At 51.0% G+C, this 15855-nt stretch overlaps 2 protein-coding genes across 2 annotated transcripts; both read left to right on the top strand.

Annotated features, from left to right (window-relative positions):
- The first annotated feature begins 1500 nt into the window (after positions 1 to 1500).
- dnajc4 (DnaJ (Hsp40) homolog, subfamily C, member 4) lies at positions 1501 to 6059 on the top strand. Its single transcript, XM_066719060.1, has 7 exons — positions 1501 to 1668; positions 2728 to 2893; positions 3079 to 3169; positions 4509 to 4681; positions 4970 to 5137; positions 5605 to 5691; positions 5877 to 6059. The coding sequence occupies exons 2-7, from the start codon at positions 2817 to 2819 to the stop codon at positions 5977 to 5979; spliced, it is 699 nt and encodes a 232-aa protein (XP_066575157.1). The 5' UTR covers positions 1501 to 1668; positions 2728 to 2816; the 3' UTR covers positions 5980 to 6059.
- A 1384-nt stretch (positions 6060 to 7443) lies between these two features.
- On the top strand, positions 7444 to 14497 carry vegfba (vascular endothelial growth factor Ba). Its single transcript, XM_066719059.1, has 8 exons — positions 7444 to 8644; positions 11050 to 11092; positions 11572 to 11768; positions 11885 to 11958; positions 12118 to 12150; positions 12458 to 12523; positions 12903 to 13025; positions 13309 to 14497. The coding sequence occupies exons 1-8, from the start codon at positions 8567 to 8569 to the stop codon at positions 13328 to 13330; spliced, it is 636 nt and encodes a 211-aa protein (XP_066575156.1). The 5' UTR covers positions 7444 to 8566; the 3' UTR covers positions 13331 to 14497.
- The last annotated feature ends 1358 nt before the right edge of the window (positions 14498 to 15855 follow it).

Genomic DNA, 15855 nt, shown 5'->3' with positions numbered 1-15855 from the left:
CAGACACACACACACACTGACACACTAATAGAGGCACTGACAGACACACACACACACACTGACACACTAATAGAGGCACTGACAGACACACACACACACACACACTGAAACACTAATAGAGGCACTGACAGACACACACACACACACAGACACACACACACACTGACACACTAATAGAGGCAATGACAGACACACACACACACTGACACACTAATAGAGGCACTGACAGACACACACACACACACACACACTGACACACTAATAGAGGCACTGACAGACACACACACACACACTGACACACTAATAGAGGCACTGACAGATACAACGACACACTAATACACACACTGACACACACACACACTGACACACTAATAGAGGCACTGACAGACACACACACAGACACACACTGACACACTAATAGAGGCACTGACAGACACACACACACACTGACACACACTGACACACACACACACTGACACACTAATAGAGGCACTGACAGACACACACACACACTGACACACTAATAGAGGCACTGACAGACACACACACAGACACACACTGACACACTAATAGAGGCACTGACAGACACACACACACACTGACACACACTGACACACACACACACTGACACACTAATAGAGGCACTGACAGACACACACACACACTGACACACTAATAGAGGCACTGACAGACACACACACACACTGACACACTAATAGAGGCACTGACAGACACACACACACACTGACACACTAATAGAGGCACTGACAGACACACACACACACTGACACACTAATAGAGGCACTGACAGACAGACACACACACACACACTGACACACTAATAGAGGCACTGACAGACACACACACACACACTGACACACTAATAGAGGCACTGACAGACACACACACAGACACACACTGACACACTAATAGAGGCACTGACAGACACACACACACACTGACACACACTGACACACACACACACTGACACACTAATAGAGGCACTGACAGACACACACACACACTGACACACTAATAGAGGCACTGACAGACACACACACACACTGACACACTAATAGAGGCACTGACAGACACACACACACACTGACACACTAATAGAGGCACTGACAGACAGACACACACACACACACTGACACACTAATAGAGGCACTGACAGATACAACGACACACTAATACACACACTGACAGACAGACACTGAGAATCGCGTTTATGTCAACAGGTCGGTCCGGCGGCGAGTCCGTGAGAGTGCAGGCATCAAGTGCACAGTCTGTCCAGAGATGCTGAGACAGCGGAGGAAAGAGAACCAGAAAAGCGAAAGAAAGAAAGAAAGAAAGAAAGAATAACGCGTATATGTCAAAACAAATCAGGGAAATAAAGAATGAAAGAACAACAGAAAGACGACAGCGAGAGAAATCATCCCTACTTGGCGCTTGTGACGGAGCGGCATCTCTGCTGTGGCGGGGAAGGCACGTCTCCGCCCCGCTGCCCTGTGACGGCGGCGCGGCGGGGAAGGGGGAGGACGGAGCGGCAGGTACGCAGCGACACCGGGGCCGGGGCCGCTACCGACACACCGCACCCGCTGCCCCACGATCCTGACTGACACAACTGGCTTGTCTGCCCCCTCAAACGAGTAAACTTTATAGAAAGTAAGTAAGATGTATATATATATTAACAGTAACACACTTCGTTGTGTAAAAGTTTCAGTCATCGGCTACGGAAGGGCGGCTTCGTCGTGCTACGTCCTCGAGTCGGCTGGCTGTGTTTACGTCTGTGCCGCGTCCTTCCCCACGCCGTGTGGCCTTAAAGGTGACTCGGCCCGGTGTGCCCCATCAAAGCCGGGCGCTTTCCTGAGCAAGCACGCCGCCTAGATCGACTCCAGGCTCGGTGTCACATTTATAATCATAGCGCATCTGTCCCACTCATATCATACCCTTTATTCCCGAATAAAAAGAAGAAACAGAAAAATGTTATTATGATTATGATTGTGATTATTATTATTTTTGTAAAGAGCAATTGTTTCTGATATGCTTTTCAGAGAAATAAGTAAATGCATATCAATTGAACAACAACAAGAACACCACCCACTCTCTCTCTCTCACACACACACAGCGTTTAATGTTGCCAGTGATGATATTTAATTGGGACTACCCTCCCACTCTGGCGGTTCCAGTTGATTTCCCCTAAATAACGAAATGGTGGCCTGAGTCGGCTCCAGTGTGTTTGTCTTTGTGTCAGTTGATTACAAATTCGGTGTAAATATCTCTGAAAGAAACCTGGCGAGTTTGTGGATGTGCTGGGAATCCATCCTGCCGGAGGAATGTTTGGGAGCTGATACAGAACGCCACCCCAGGATTCCCAGAATGTTCCCTCACAGATGGAGTCGGTCACACTGGTAGCTTCGAAATTCAAGCTTCTCTCCCCCACCCATCCAGAAGCCTTTGGAATGGATTTAATACACTCACTCACACGTACACACTCAGACATATGTATTTGTTTATTTCGAGGAATTTTGCCTTGAAGATTTTTTTTTCTATTTCATTTCAGAAGCTAAAATACATTGTATTCTGTGTATTGAGACACTGTACTGTGTTCGTGCAAATACATCAAACTCTCTCTCTCTCTGTCTGTGCCCCCTCTCCCTCTTTTCCTTTCTTTTCTCCTCTCCCTCTTGTTCTTTCTTTTTATTTCTCTCTCTCCCTCTTCAGGAGCCAACAGTCCCTCCCTGGCTGCAGTGAGAGGTGTGTGGCGGCGAGGGGTGGGGGGGGGGAGTTGGCAGCTGTCAGCATATCCCAGCATGCAGTTTGAGGTGGGGCTGCTGTGCCGGCGCTGTGTGTGGTGTGGGGGCGACAGTCTCCGTCGGATGGCTGTCAGGTCAGAGAGTGCACCGCTGGCCAACGACTGACACAGTGGCACACTGACTGACTGACACAGTGGCTCGCTGACTGACTGACACAAAGGCACACAGACAGACCGATTTACTGACACACTAATTTGCTATCACTCTTTGTCACCTGCTAGAAGTTTAAATCCTATTTTTCCTCCCTCTCTGTCCCCAGGTCCTCAGGCAGTTACTATGACCTGCTGGGGGTGACCCCGGATGCCTCTGTGGAGCAGATTAAGCAGGCCTTCTTCGTCAGGTCCAAGAAGGTAACCCTTGCCATCGTGAGATTGTCCACAGGGCCTGTGCTGTGCCCGGAGAGACAGACAGCAGGGGGACCAGAGAGAGAGAGAGACATGCAGACAGAGACAGTCAGTCAGGGCCCCCCGCCCCCCAACGGTCCCCTGGCCTGTGCCAGGATCACTTCCTCCCCCGCAGCCCTTCCCAGCAGACCTATAATTATTTCATGGTGCTCCATTATTAATACTAATAATAACATTCATTATCATCATCATCATCATCATAATCATTAGATTGACAAGGATGAATACAGTTGTGCTCAGTGTGGAGGCTGGGATTGGCTGGGGTAGGAAATGCTTCACTCTCACACACCCCACAGCCCCCGTCCTCGCCCTGGAAAAGTTGCGGATCATTTAGGATAATGGGAATAAGGGGGGGGGGGTGGGGGCTAATGGGGACCCCTGAGAATCAGTGCTGTCTGGGGGGTGTCCCTTGGTGCGTCTCCCCAACTCAGATATTTATACACAGTTCAGGAACAGAGCAGCTTGAGCAGACATACTTCATTGATCACATACTTCTGCTCTCGGCCACCCTGTGTTTGTTATCGGTCATTATGGGTCCAGATGCTGCTCTGGTTTTGTGTGTGTAAGAGTGGACAGGCAGCCATCTGCAGAGACACTGTGAACAAGTCCGTTTGGAGCTGATGATTGATGCGCTCGGCCTGTGCTGTGGGACTGGACTCTGTCTGTACAGCCCACAGTGACCCGGCCACAGGGGTCTTTGTAAAACTTCCTTCACAGCAGACACTGCCGGTCCTCATGATGGACAGGTGTGTGAAGCCCAATAACGCTGATGCCTGAGTCGAGGTGTGAGTTTGCCTTCTACAACAGCAATCTCAGCACCTCTGGAAGCTCAAGGGCATTCGCAGGACGACGCTGCGAGCCCATGGCATGAACAGCAGTGATTAATTTAAAGATGTGAGGAGCTCAGCAGCGCCAGCAGACACAGACCAATCACCATCACTGCAGCACAGACAGAACTGCGTATTTGGGCAGAGGCCACTGCTGATGTCCTACAACAAAGATCTGTAACACACACACACACACACAAGAATCTGCCGCATTCACCTGAAACCCTGCAAGTACCCAGAGGCCATCTTTAAATCCACACCTTGCCTTGTCCTTGAGTAGCAGACCGCCACCCTGCAAGGACAGTCAGGAGTGCCTCCAAATGTATGCTTAAGTGTGTTGTTTACAGTGTAACCTGGTAACAACATTATGGCTTGAGACAAAATATTGTCCTTCCTTTTCAATATTTCTACTAATACTAATGACAATTTCCTCTGATAACCCTGTCGTCTGTGTGTAGCTGCACCCAGATAGTGACCCCTCAAACCCAGGTCTGCATGCGCAGTTTGTGGCACTCAGCGAAGCCTACAGGGTGCTGAGCCGGGAGACGTCGCGTCGGGAGTATAACACACAGCTGAGAGCGAGACACAGGCACTGGGACAGACAGACGCACACCGCCGCACCGCACTACAGGTGAGAGGCAGACAGACACACACACACCACCACAATACAGCACTACAGGTTGTAGAGAGAGAGAGAGAGAGAGAGAGACGGACAGACAGACAGACAGACACAGCCACACAACCACACATATGGAGAAAGGTGGATGAGGTTAGACAGACTAGCACTAAAGAACAGCAAGGTGAGAGAGGAAGGGAGGGATAGAATGGGTGGGTTGATACAACTGACTGTCGACCTCTCTCTCATTTTCTTCCTCCCTCACCCTCTCTCGCTCTTTCCCTGCTCTGCCTCTCTGTTCAGCTCGGAAAGTTCTGAGCACGTGCGGTACTCGGAACAGTTCCGCTATGCCCCACCCCAGGACCTCAGTCCTGACCAATTGGAGCGCAAGAGGAAGCGGAACTTGCGCCTGGTTGGCTACTGTATGCTGGCGATGATTGGCAGCATCGTCGCGCACTACTTCGGTTTCAGGTAGCTAAGAGACGCCGACACACTGACGCACTGATTCTATTAGAATTACATAACAATTCTCTGAGAGTGTGTGTGTGTGTGTGTCTGTTACACATTGATGTCATTTCCTGTGTCTCTGAACTGAACCAGAGAGCATGACATTCCCTTGTGTATCTGAGACTCAGGTTGAGTTAATAAGTCAAAAACTGAACTCAGTGAAAAACACAGAAAGAAAATAAGAATTATTGCATTTAAACCACTTCAGTGACCTGTAAATTGAGGGGGCCATTTTATTCCAAAGTATGGTGGTTCGTACATAGGCCGACCTCAGCACCTGGGAGAAGGCACTGACTCTCTCAGAGTTTATTGTTGGGGCTCAGATTCAGATTCACACAGACTTTAATTTCTTCTAAAACATTTCAAATTGCAAACTGACTTATTTCTTTGTCTATTTGTGCGTCTCCCTCTGTGTCTCTGTCTCTCTGCAGAAAACTTGAAGAGATGCACAATAGCTTCATGGAGGAGAAGGACAGAGCGATCACAGAGATCTACAACACCTCCAAGGAGAGAGCCAGGTGGGACACACACACACACACACACACACACACTAACGCAGGCTGCTTGAATCAATCTTCTTCATTAATTTTGTGGAGGGCACAGGCGTGTCCTGAGGGATTATCGAGTCTTAATTGTTGATAACAAGCCTTAATGAGTTTTCTGTGTGTGTCCCTCTGTGTGTGTGTGTGCGCGTGTCCTTCAGAGTGAACGGCTTCCAGAAACAGACTGCGATCCTGAGACAGAAGCACGCCGAGTTTGTGGAAAAATACCAACGGAGGGAGGAGAGGGGGACAGACGACAAGTAGAGAGGAAAAGAGAGAGAGGGAGGGAGAGAGAGAGCTTGTGAACCTCAATAAAAGCTCATCCCGCCCTGGACTGAAACGGCCTGCTGATGTCACTGTTCTTTATTCACACCGCATCGTTACCTCACCCTCTCAGCAGCTCGGGGTCATTACATCATTCCTGCACACTAGAGCAATGGAGTCGGCACAGATAGCAACTGAAGACTAAGTGCAGTCAGGAGCAGTGGGAGGGTGGGTGCGGGTCAGGGACCAGGTGAGGGAGGGTCTGGGTGAGCGAGTGTCCAGGTGAGGGGGCAGGTGAGAGAGGGTCCGGGTCACAGGTGCCATCTGAACAGGTGTCAGAGGGCAGCTGTGACCTCAAGGGGCCTGTCGATTCACCAGGGGGGGTCCAGGCTGGTCTTCTAGCACAGAGACAGAAGTGCTGTGAATTGCACCCAGTCCTGTAATGCTGAATCAGGACTTAGTGCAGAGTTTCTCCAGGCAGTGGAGGTTAAAACTGTTGCGCTCCAAAGAAAAGAAAAGATGTTGAGTAATTTCTGCCCGCCCTGGTGCTTAATTTCTGTCAGATGGCCTCCTCTGAGACTGAGAGGGAGACTGATGATACATCATCACAGTAATGTAGACCAGCCTCACTCGCTCCATTACAGCACAGTGATGTGTGTGTAAATGTGAGTGATTTAGTGTGATTTGTGTGTGTGAGAGAGTGAGATTGTGTGTGTAAATGTGAGTGTGATTGTGTGTGTGTATGAGACAGTGTGAGAGTGAGATTGTGTGTGAATGATTGTGTGTGAGATTTTGTGTCGGAGAGGGAAGGAAGTTGCGCCCTCTAGTGACTGACTGATAAATCTAGCTAATTCTGTGTTGGGCTCTGATGGGAATTTATATATTATTACTAATAAACTTTTTAAATAGTAGTTGTGGCTGATACACTGATTGTCACACTGACTGACTGACTCACAGACTGACTTATGTACTGACTGATACACCTGCGAGGCCGCTGCTGCTGGGCGTCAATCTCTCACTCCAGCAGTTCCACATCAGGCACCGCCCCCGATACGCCCCCGGCCGACTGACGGACAGACGGACTGACACCCTACTCTGATCTGTACCTGAGATAACTACAATTGCATTTGACTGAATTGAGCGAGTCGGTGGTTCTAAGGCTACCGTCACTCCACTCAATTCACTTTCTACGGTTAGTTATATTTTGCTCAGTTGCAGCTGTAATCATCTGTACATTCAAATCAAAACATGATCTCATTAAAACTCATTTTTTAAACAGCGTCAAATCACGCTGGCTGGTCAGAAGACTGGCTCTTTTTTTTTTTGGTGGTTGGGGGGGGGGTAATCCGAGGGCGCTTTTCCTTTAAAAAGCAGGGATGGTGGGAGGGGACTGGATCGGGAGACTGAGAGAGACGGGCAGAGCGAGAGAGGGGCGGAGGAGAGTGAAAGAGAGAGAGGGAGCGTCCAGCTCAGTTATCCTGTCACTCACGACACCGACCTAGACCAGCCAGAGAGACAGAGGTGTTAACTGGACCCCAACCCCGCCCCCCTCCTGCCCCTTTTTTTTGGCCAGGGCACAAAATAAACTGAACAGAAGGAAAGAGTGGGGCAGAGAGAGAGAGAGAGACGGGCGACTGACTGACTGACTGGCCGGCCGGTGGACTGGGATCCTCACACCTGTACTGACCCGACCTGCGCGCCTGTGAGCGGCCGGGACCGCAGTCGTGCTGGGGGGGTGTGCGCGGAGACTTTGGACGGGCAGCCACGTTTGTGTATCCTGAGAAAATGAGCAACCGAGAAGTGCGGACTATAGCCAAGTAACATTCCTGGCGTATTGCTCAAATCCGAGGCAATATTATCATTTTGTTGCCTGTTCATTGACTGACACTGAACCCGGAATGGATTAAAAAGTGTGGCGGAGACGTCTTTTCGGTTTGTTGGAGAAGAAGCAGCGATCCGAATATTTACTGTACAGCATAATATAGCCTTTAATATTTAATATAATACATTCTAGTATATATTATATACTATACTATATTATGTCCTGTCCTGCCCTGTCCTGTCAATGACATCGGTGTGACGCGATTTCCCGGCTCTCCAAAACCAAACACGTTTCAGCTGCTCGGTTTGACACCAGGGTCAAATCAGCAGAACCGAATTCAAACGGGATTCTACATTCTACGACATCGATCGGACCCGGGGGGCGGGGGGCGGCGTTGGCTTTGCTGGACCTGTCACACAATGACGCTTTTTTCTTCATAAATAAAACACTGAGTTGAGTTGAACGGGCTGGGCCGGGAGAAACGGGGTGAAAACAGCTCGTTTTGCCATCGGATTGTGCCCGCTGGGCGCTGCCCGCGATGGGGGATGTCAGAGCCCGCTGCCACACGGCCCGTAGCCGGAGTGTCCTGTCCTGTCTGCTATCCCTGCACGACAAGGATATTGTCATCCCGAAATAAAACCCTCAGCGGCTCCCCTCTTAAGAGAAAAGGAGGAGGAGGTGGAAATAATAGAGGAGGCGAAAGAATACGGCCAGCAGCCCATCGAGCAGCAGAATAAACCCGCGGATCACTGGCAAGCTGCGACAATGGACGTGCGGTGGAAAGTCCTCCTGGCAGTGCTGCACTTCATCCTGGCGACGAGGATGCCGGCGTCTTTCGCCAAGGTAAGGCATGGTCCGCCACGCTGCCCCCGCGCCTCCTCCTCCCCCTCTCAGGTTCTCTTCTTTTAGCAACTTCCTAAACATGCATGCTGTCGTTTTCCGTGCAGGTGAACTGGCCGTTTATGTGCGGTTTATGTGGGCTATATATCAGCTGCACCCGTTCGGTCATTGACTTCGTGCTCGGAGTTTTCCTTTTTTTGCGGCGCTGCCGGAGCGGATCGTGCTCGCCGGCATGTAGCGGCTCCGGCGTGTCGGCGCAGCCCGGCGTCGCACGGCGGCTACGTGACTGTAACGGGGCCCCCGGCTTGACAATGCGGGGCTTGTTCGCCGGCTCGGGCTGCCCTGCTTTGTCGCGCCGCGTTTTCGGTTTTGTTTCGTCTCGGCAGCGGACGTAGTGCTTCACACTGGGGAGAATGCCCAGGGAACTGTGTAACTTAACGCACAGCTACAGTGGAAATGTGAATGCAGCCTGATGATGATGATGATGATGATGATGAGGATGTTTCCTGCTATTATTATGATTACGCATCCGTTTGAAGCAGTCCCAGGTGGGCGTCTCTGGCACCTGTGCTGGCCCAGGGGTGTGCGCGCGCCGCTTCCGGTGCCAGTCTCGCCAGGGCGCGCCAAGGTGACCGCGGGGGCACTGCGGGGACGCGGCTGGGCTCGGCTGGGCCAGCAGGTCAGAGCCCGGGATGTCTCTAATGGCATTGTGCATATTAGAAAGCTTGAACTGAGTTAAACAAAACATGAAGTGATATCAGCTGCGTTGTTTTTTCCAGTGTCAGCAGCAGGGCTGGTGTCACAACATATATGATAGAGAGAGAGAGAGCAGAGCAATGCCAGGTGTAGCAGTGTGGTAAACTGCCCAAAAAGGGCAAAACCTGGATGGGATTGGCAGTGTGCTGGGCAGGGGTGTGGGTATTACTTTTTGACTTTTCTGTAGTTTGTTGTTTCCTTTTGCGACCTAGAGGCTAAGTGGCACCGTGCCACCACACACAAGCCTCTGATGCCACATGGTAAGCCAGAGCACGGGGAACTTTCTTCCACTGGAGTTCAGGTCCACCCCCCCGCCCCCCCCAGCCAGAATTGGTAAAGTGGGCCAAATGCAATAATTAATTTTAAAAATACGTTTTGCAACAAGTCACTCTGCTGTGAGGAACGCTGTGTACCAGTAGGCTTTGCATGAGCTCGCCCCCACCCCCCCCCCCCTACATTGAATAAAAGTGCAAAACCGGTCTAGATGTACCTGCACTGTCGCAGGTGTGTTCTGCAGGACGTGTCCGGAGACAGACAGATTATGTCAGCACTGTCACTGTGCTGAGAGTCAGTGGGCTTTACCCCTGTGCGCGCACACCTGCAGCCCTCAATTGCTACCCCCCACCCCACATGAAATGCAGCTACCCCCCCAGAAATATGTCTGTCTGGTGATTGTGTGAGTGTGTGTGCCCTATATCAGTACAGTAGCCAGTTGCAGGTTGAGCAAGAAAAATAATAATAATCAGATACTCTGAACAGGGTTATTGAAGTGTAAACAGTCTGGACTGGCAGCATACTGTACAGGTCCTGCATGACACACCTCCCTCTCTTATAAACTCACCCCCCCCTCTCGCTCCAAATCCCCCCTACCAGTCGACCCTTGCTGTACCACTTGGCCCAAAACCATGTTCCTTCAAGGTCCTTACGAGCTGCCAGCTGTGTACATGGGGCAGGGACGGGGGGATGTGGGGACAGGCGTGCAGAGACAGGGATTGTGGGGGGGAGGGCGGTTGCCTTTCTTTTGGTTTGATCACATAACTTGAAGGACAGAAGCCAGGAGCTGTTTTCTGTGGTAGATTACTGCCTGTGGCATGTTTACTAGGTGTTAAACAGAGGTCAGAGGTCAATTGCAATTGCAACCCCTGCTGCCAGGACTGTGTATGAGAGGGAGGAGGAGAGAGAGAGAAAAGGGGCGAGAGGGATACAGAAACAGAGGGAAATATATATAAACATATAAACTGTCATACACGTATACACACTCATATCAAAACATGCACACTCAGATACACATATACACTCTCAAACACATTTATCTACAAAGAAACACACACACACACACACACGGACACGCACGCATGCACACGCACGCACACATTGGGAGTTCAGGGGAACAGAGGGAGAGAGTGAATAAGCAGGGGCCAAAGTCTAAACTCTCTCCTACCAGTGGCATGGAGCCAATGACTGGCCTTAACACTGGGGCCCACGCTGGGGGGCCAGGTTGTGTGAGAGTGTGTGTAGTTGTGTCCAGACCCACCACCCCCCACATCTGTGTGTTCTTGATGTGCGTGTGTGTGTGTTGTCGACGTGTGTGGATGGATGCACTGCGTCTGGCTTTTTGATGCTGTGCTCTCTTTCTCTCTCCCCCCCCTCAGCTGGCACACTGGCAGACTCCAGAGTCACACAGGACCCGAGAAGGTATGACTCCGCTCCCCCATAATGTGCATGTATATAGTGTGTGTGTAACAGTGTACATGTCTATAGGTGTGTGTAACAGTGTACATGTCTGTGTGTGTGTGTATATCCCTGTGTTGCAGGATTAATATCTGGTATCTCGTTTGCTGCGTAATAAACTTGATTAGGTGACTGTGCAAGGAATGGAAATATAATAGGCATCTGACTGGTGATGTAGAAGGAGGGAGGGAGGGAGGGAGGGAAGCAGGGGGAGAGAGAGCTGGATTGAAGCAGGTAGTTTAGCACGTAGAGGTGTGTTTGTCTCTCTTTCTACCCCTTGGTGTTTATTCATCCCCCTCTCCCTCTTCTGTAGTGCTGTCAAGTATTCCTTCTCTTCTCCTTCTGTCTCCCTCACTTCTCCTCCCACCCCATCTCCCTCTCCCACCCCCTCTTGCAGAACTGTAATAACTACATCTGTGTAATTCTCTCTCCCCCCCTCGCAGTGCTGAAGTGGCTGGACGTGTATAACCGCACGTTCTGCCAACCACGTGAGGTGCTGGTGGAGGTGGCGGCCGAGTTCCCTCAGGAGGTGGAGCACCTGTTCCTGCCTGGCTGTGTGGCGCTGCGGCGCTGCGGGGGCTGCTGCTCCGACGAGGCCCTGGAGTGCGTCCCCCTAAACAGCCGCACACTGCACGTGGAGGTGAGGGAGGGACAGGGAGAGGGAGAGGGAGAGGGATGGGATGGGATGGGTTGGGAAGGGGAGGGCTGCCGCACAGCTGCTCTCTGTGTTCATAGCTGCCTGCTTTCCCCCCCCAGCTGATGAAGACGAGGTACATGAAGCACGAGCTGGTACAGCTGCCCTTCACAGAGCACAGCCAGTGTGAGTGCAGGTGAGCTGGGGGCCTGGCACAGGGGCCTGCTGACACACACACACACACACTGATAGTCATGGGAATATCTTCTGCACTAAGATTATGCTTTTCGTCTTAAAACTTCTCTCTTTATTTTTCTTTCTTTCTTTCATTTCTTGTATTTTTTTTCATTTCCAGATTGAAGAAAGACATGCATTTAGTTCCTGTGAGGTAGGTACTGCGCTGTGCTGTGCTGTGCTGTACTGTACCACACACACACACACCAGCATTCAGAGACACACTCACAGGGGTGGTCCTGCTGGGTCCAATCAGTGTCTGATTGACACCTGGTATAAACAGGCTGCTCTGACCACGAGGGCCACTGCGCTCAGTCAGGCCATTCAGGAGCAGAGCTGGACAGAACACGTGTGTTTGTTTTTTAGTGGAAGCACACGTTTGAGAAAAAACAAGTACAATGTATAAGAGGTTGTGTATGAGAGAGAGAGAGAGTATTGAGGCGTGGGGTCTGTGTCTTCAGGTTGGAGCAGAAGGAGGGCAGGAGAGAGAAGCAGAGACGACTGGGCAGTGGGATGGACCCTGCATCGTACGTCTGATTACACACCATCGTCATCCTCATAATCTCTTCTTCTCTCTTTCTGTCTCGCTCCTTCTACCTCTCTCTATCTCCCTCCCTCTGTCTCACTTTGTCTCATTCTATCTCTCCAAAGGCACACTCACTAACTCACTCACCATGTGTCTGTATATGCTCACTGTACTGTGTAACCCAGATTGTGTTTGTGGGGGTTGGGGGGTCAGGGGGTGTAACTCTATCTGGGCATCCTCTACACGTCCTGATTCTCCTCAGCCACCCCCTCAAGCCCTGAGAGTGAGTTTGTGTCTGTGTGAGTGTGTGTGTCAGTGAAATTAGCTGATTTTCCACAGTTAGTAATTTTTTACCGTATGACTGTCTCCCTCTCCCTCAGGCAGTGCAGGCCATGCCCAGGCCGGCGGAGGGTGCTGGTCCCAGGGTCCTGCGAGTGCCGCTGCACCCTCTCCACTCAAACCTGCCACCACAAGGGCCGCACTCTGAACCAGCACACCTGCAGGTCAGCACACCGGAGTCTGGCCCTGCCCACCTGAGCCTGGCCCACCCACAATACACCTGAGCATGCCCCGCCCACCACACACCTGTGAAGAGTCACACCCAATCAAAACCACGTCACACCTGAGCCTGGCACCGCCCACCACACACCTGAGCCCGGCCACACCCACCACACACCTGAACACACTGTCCATCCAGATGGTATGGACCATGTGATGAGGGTTACATTTTGAATTAAAATATTCATGTTTAAGAAAAACCTCCAAAATAACTCTTCTGTCTTATAGATGTGAAGCTCTGGGCCGATGATGAATCCTGGACAGCAGAGACTGTCCCTTCCTTCCTCTCTCCATCCATCCATCCATCCCTTCATCCATCCAGAATCTTTATCATCTTCTTCACGTCACCGAAAAAGGAGGAATGACTCCGTCCTGTCAGGGAAAGAAAAGACACACACATTCTGTCTCACACACACACACACACACTCACTCACCCAGATCAAGAGCCCCTTCAGTGGCAGCCTGGAGTGGCAGAGGTGTGTGTGTGTGTGTTGGTGCATTTGTGTGTGAGCGTGAAATCACATGGTGGGGGGGAGGTGGATTATGGGAAACATTCCATACCATATACCCCCCCGCCCCCCACCACAAATACATACAAATGTTCTTTTAACAAGCTCCCCTGTCCCCTGGTCCGGTTACACCACAAGGAATTTGGCAACTAAGAGAGAGAGCTCATCAGTGTTGGACAGGGACCCGACATGAGGATCCACTGGTCGACGGGACCTCCCTGTTCAACACAGAGCTGCGTCAGAGTGGGGAGAGCGGGGGGGATCTGGATCTCACATGACCCCCCAGACAGACAGACAGACGGACCAACGGAGAGAGACAGACAGACAGTTTTTCCCGGCCCTAGTTGTGGCCCCTGCTGAACGCCCATGTCTGCTCACTGCGAACCGAGGCTGATCACAGAGAGTGACTTTGCTGGCTGTGGAGCCCGTTCCCTGGAGCAGCCCTGGGGGAGACAGGACGGGGAGAGGAAGACCCACTTTTCACTTACCATATTTTTGGGATACCAGGGAAGAGAGAGAGAGATTGTATAGAGGCCCCCCTACCCCCATCATCCTCTGTTTGTGTTTCTTATTTCTGTTTATTTCTGGCAAATTTGGTGGTGTGTGTGTGTGTGTGTCACTGAGTGAGCTGTGACTTATCTTTTTTATTTCTCTCTCTCTTAAATGAAAAAGCCACCCCGAAAATCTAAAAAAAAGATTTTATTTTATTGAAAAAACAGTTTGTGTGTTTTTGTGTTGGTCGGTTTGCCTGTGACAGTGTGTCAGGTAGTTAGCGTGCCTTGCGTCCGCGCCTCTGTCTGCTCCTCGGGAGTCCTGGAGCGTCAGTCGCGCTGATGCCGCCTGAAGGGGGAGGGAGCCGGAGGGGGGGCAGGGAGGGGAATGTGAATGTATGTAGTGTCTATCTGCCTCCCCCCCCCCCCCCCACCACACACACACACACACACACACACACACACACACACACACACACACACACACACACACACACTACCCTGCCACCCAGCCGTCATTCACACACAGCCGGGCCTCCCCCAAGCGTTGCTGCAATGCAAGAACTCCACTGAGAGGAGGAAAGACTGAGAACGCGCAATAAGCTTCCTTTCAGTGCAAATTGATGTTTATTTGTGGTGTCTTGTTTTTTTTTAAGAAGATTAATAATATATATAAATACGTGTGTGTATATGGGTAGGTGGGTGTGCGTGTTTGGGACCTTTTTCTGTGCTTTTGATTTTAACTCCTCCTGGGTTTTTTTTTTTTTTTGGTGGGGGGGGGCGGGGTCCTTTTGCGTTACTCCTTCCTGCCGCTCTGCTGTTTCAGAAACTGAAGAAAGAAAGAATGAAAGAGAGAGACAACCCCCTCCCCTCTTTTGTTGTTGTTGTTGTTGTTAATCCATCTCCTTGTCGAGGATTGAGTGACCCGGCACACAATGGCCGTCTAGGAGAGACGCCCGCGGAATGCAAAGCAACCCGGGACCTTGGAGCTTGAAAGAGAGAAAGGAAGGAGGAAAGAAAGAAAGAATGAGAAAAAGCAGAAAGAACACAGAAGACCTGCCCTGTAGAGAGTGAGAGTTAGCACTGAAGCAGCTGTGTCTTTAACATAGACGAACAACAACCACAGTCGGAGCATTATAAATTGTGTGTGTGTGTTTGCTCACTCGCTCTGTGGCTAGTTGCTGTGTGTGTGTGTGTGTGTGTGTGTGTCTGTGTTTGCTCGCTCAGTCAGTCACAGTCCTCCATGTGTGTGTGTTTACTCGTTCGCTCGCTCTGTGGCTGGTCTCCGAGTGTGAGTGTGTGCGTTTGCTCACACACTCTATGGCTGGTCTCTATGTGTGCGTTTGCTCATGTCTTAATAATGATGCCCAGCTCCTCTATCGTCCAGTCAGGGCAGGCCCGAGGTGGTTGCTAGAGATCCCAGCTAGGCCGCACGAGCCCTGGAGAGCCTGCGGGCGGGAGGGTCAGGGCAGGTGAAGTGACCTTAAATTGTACAGAGCGCTGTCTTGACTTGACTGATGCCGTTCATGTTGTACTACACACCCTATATTATATACAAGTATAAAAACAAGATGCGAGTTCTGTGACTTTACTGGTCTGAATCGGAGGACCTCTCTGGCACTGCGGGTGTTATTGATCCCAGGTCTGGTCTGGCCTGCTTTTAGAACGGTTGCCCGTCAGCGTTTGGGGCAGATTGTGGTGCCACATGCAATTTCACAATCCCTTGTGCCACCCCTCCCGGGCGCAGGCGAGAGCCGAGTCTGCTCCTGCTCAGG

This window comes from Amia ocellicauda, chromosome 12 (assembly GCF_036373705.1).
Source record: "Amia ocellicauda isolate fAmiCal2 chromosome 12, fAmiCal2.hap1, whole genome shotgun sequence".
Classification (NCBI taxonomy): domain Eukaryota; kingdom Metazoa; phylum Chordata; class Actinopteri; order Amiiformes; family Amiidae; genus Amia; species Amia ocellicauda.
The sequence above is the reverse complement of the archived record's forward strand: the minus strand, read 5'-3'. Positions and strand labels throughout refer to the sequence as shown.

What these genes read in the sequence shown, in the direction of transcription:
- dnajc4 (XM_066719060.1), top strand. Translation starts at nt 2,817, where the DNA reads ATGCAGTTTGAGGTGGGGCTGCTGTGCCGGCGCTGTGTGTGGTGTGGG. An exon ending in ACCGCCGCACCGCACTACAG is followed by an intron (nt 4,682 to 4,969) that starts GTGAGAGGCAGA and finishes CTCTCTGTTCAG; the next exon opens with CTCGGAAAGTTCTGAGCACG. An exon ending in GCGCACTACTTCGGTTTCAG is followed by an intron (nt 5,138 to 5,604) that starts GTAGCTAAGAGA and finishes GTCTCTCTGCAG; the next exon opens with AAAACTTGAAGAGATGCACA.
- vegfba (XM_066719059.1), top strand. Translation starts at nt 8,567, where the DNA reads ATGGACGTGCGGTGGAAAGTCCTCCTGGCAGTGCTGCACTTCATCCTG. An exon ending in GTCACACAGGACCCGAGAAG is followed by an intron (nt 11,093 to 11,571) that starts GTATGACTCCGC and finishes CCCCCCTCGCAG; the next exon opens with TGCTGAAGTGGCTGGACGTG. An exon ending in AGTGGGATGGACCCTGCATC is followed by an intron (nt 12,524 to 12,902) that starts GTACGTCTGATT and finishes CCTCTCCCTCAG; the next exon opens with GCAGTGCAGGCCATGCCCAG.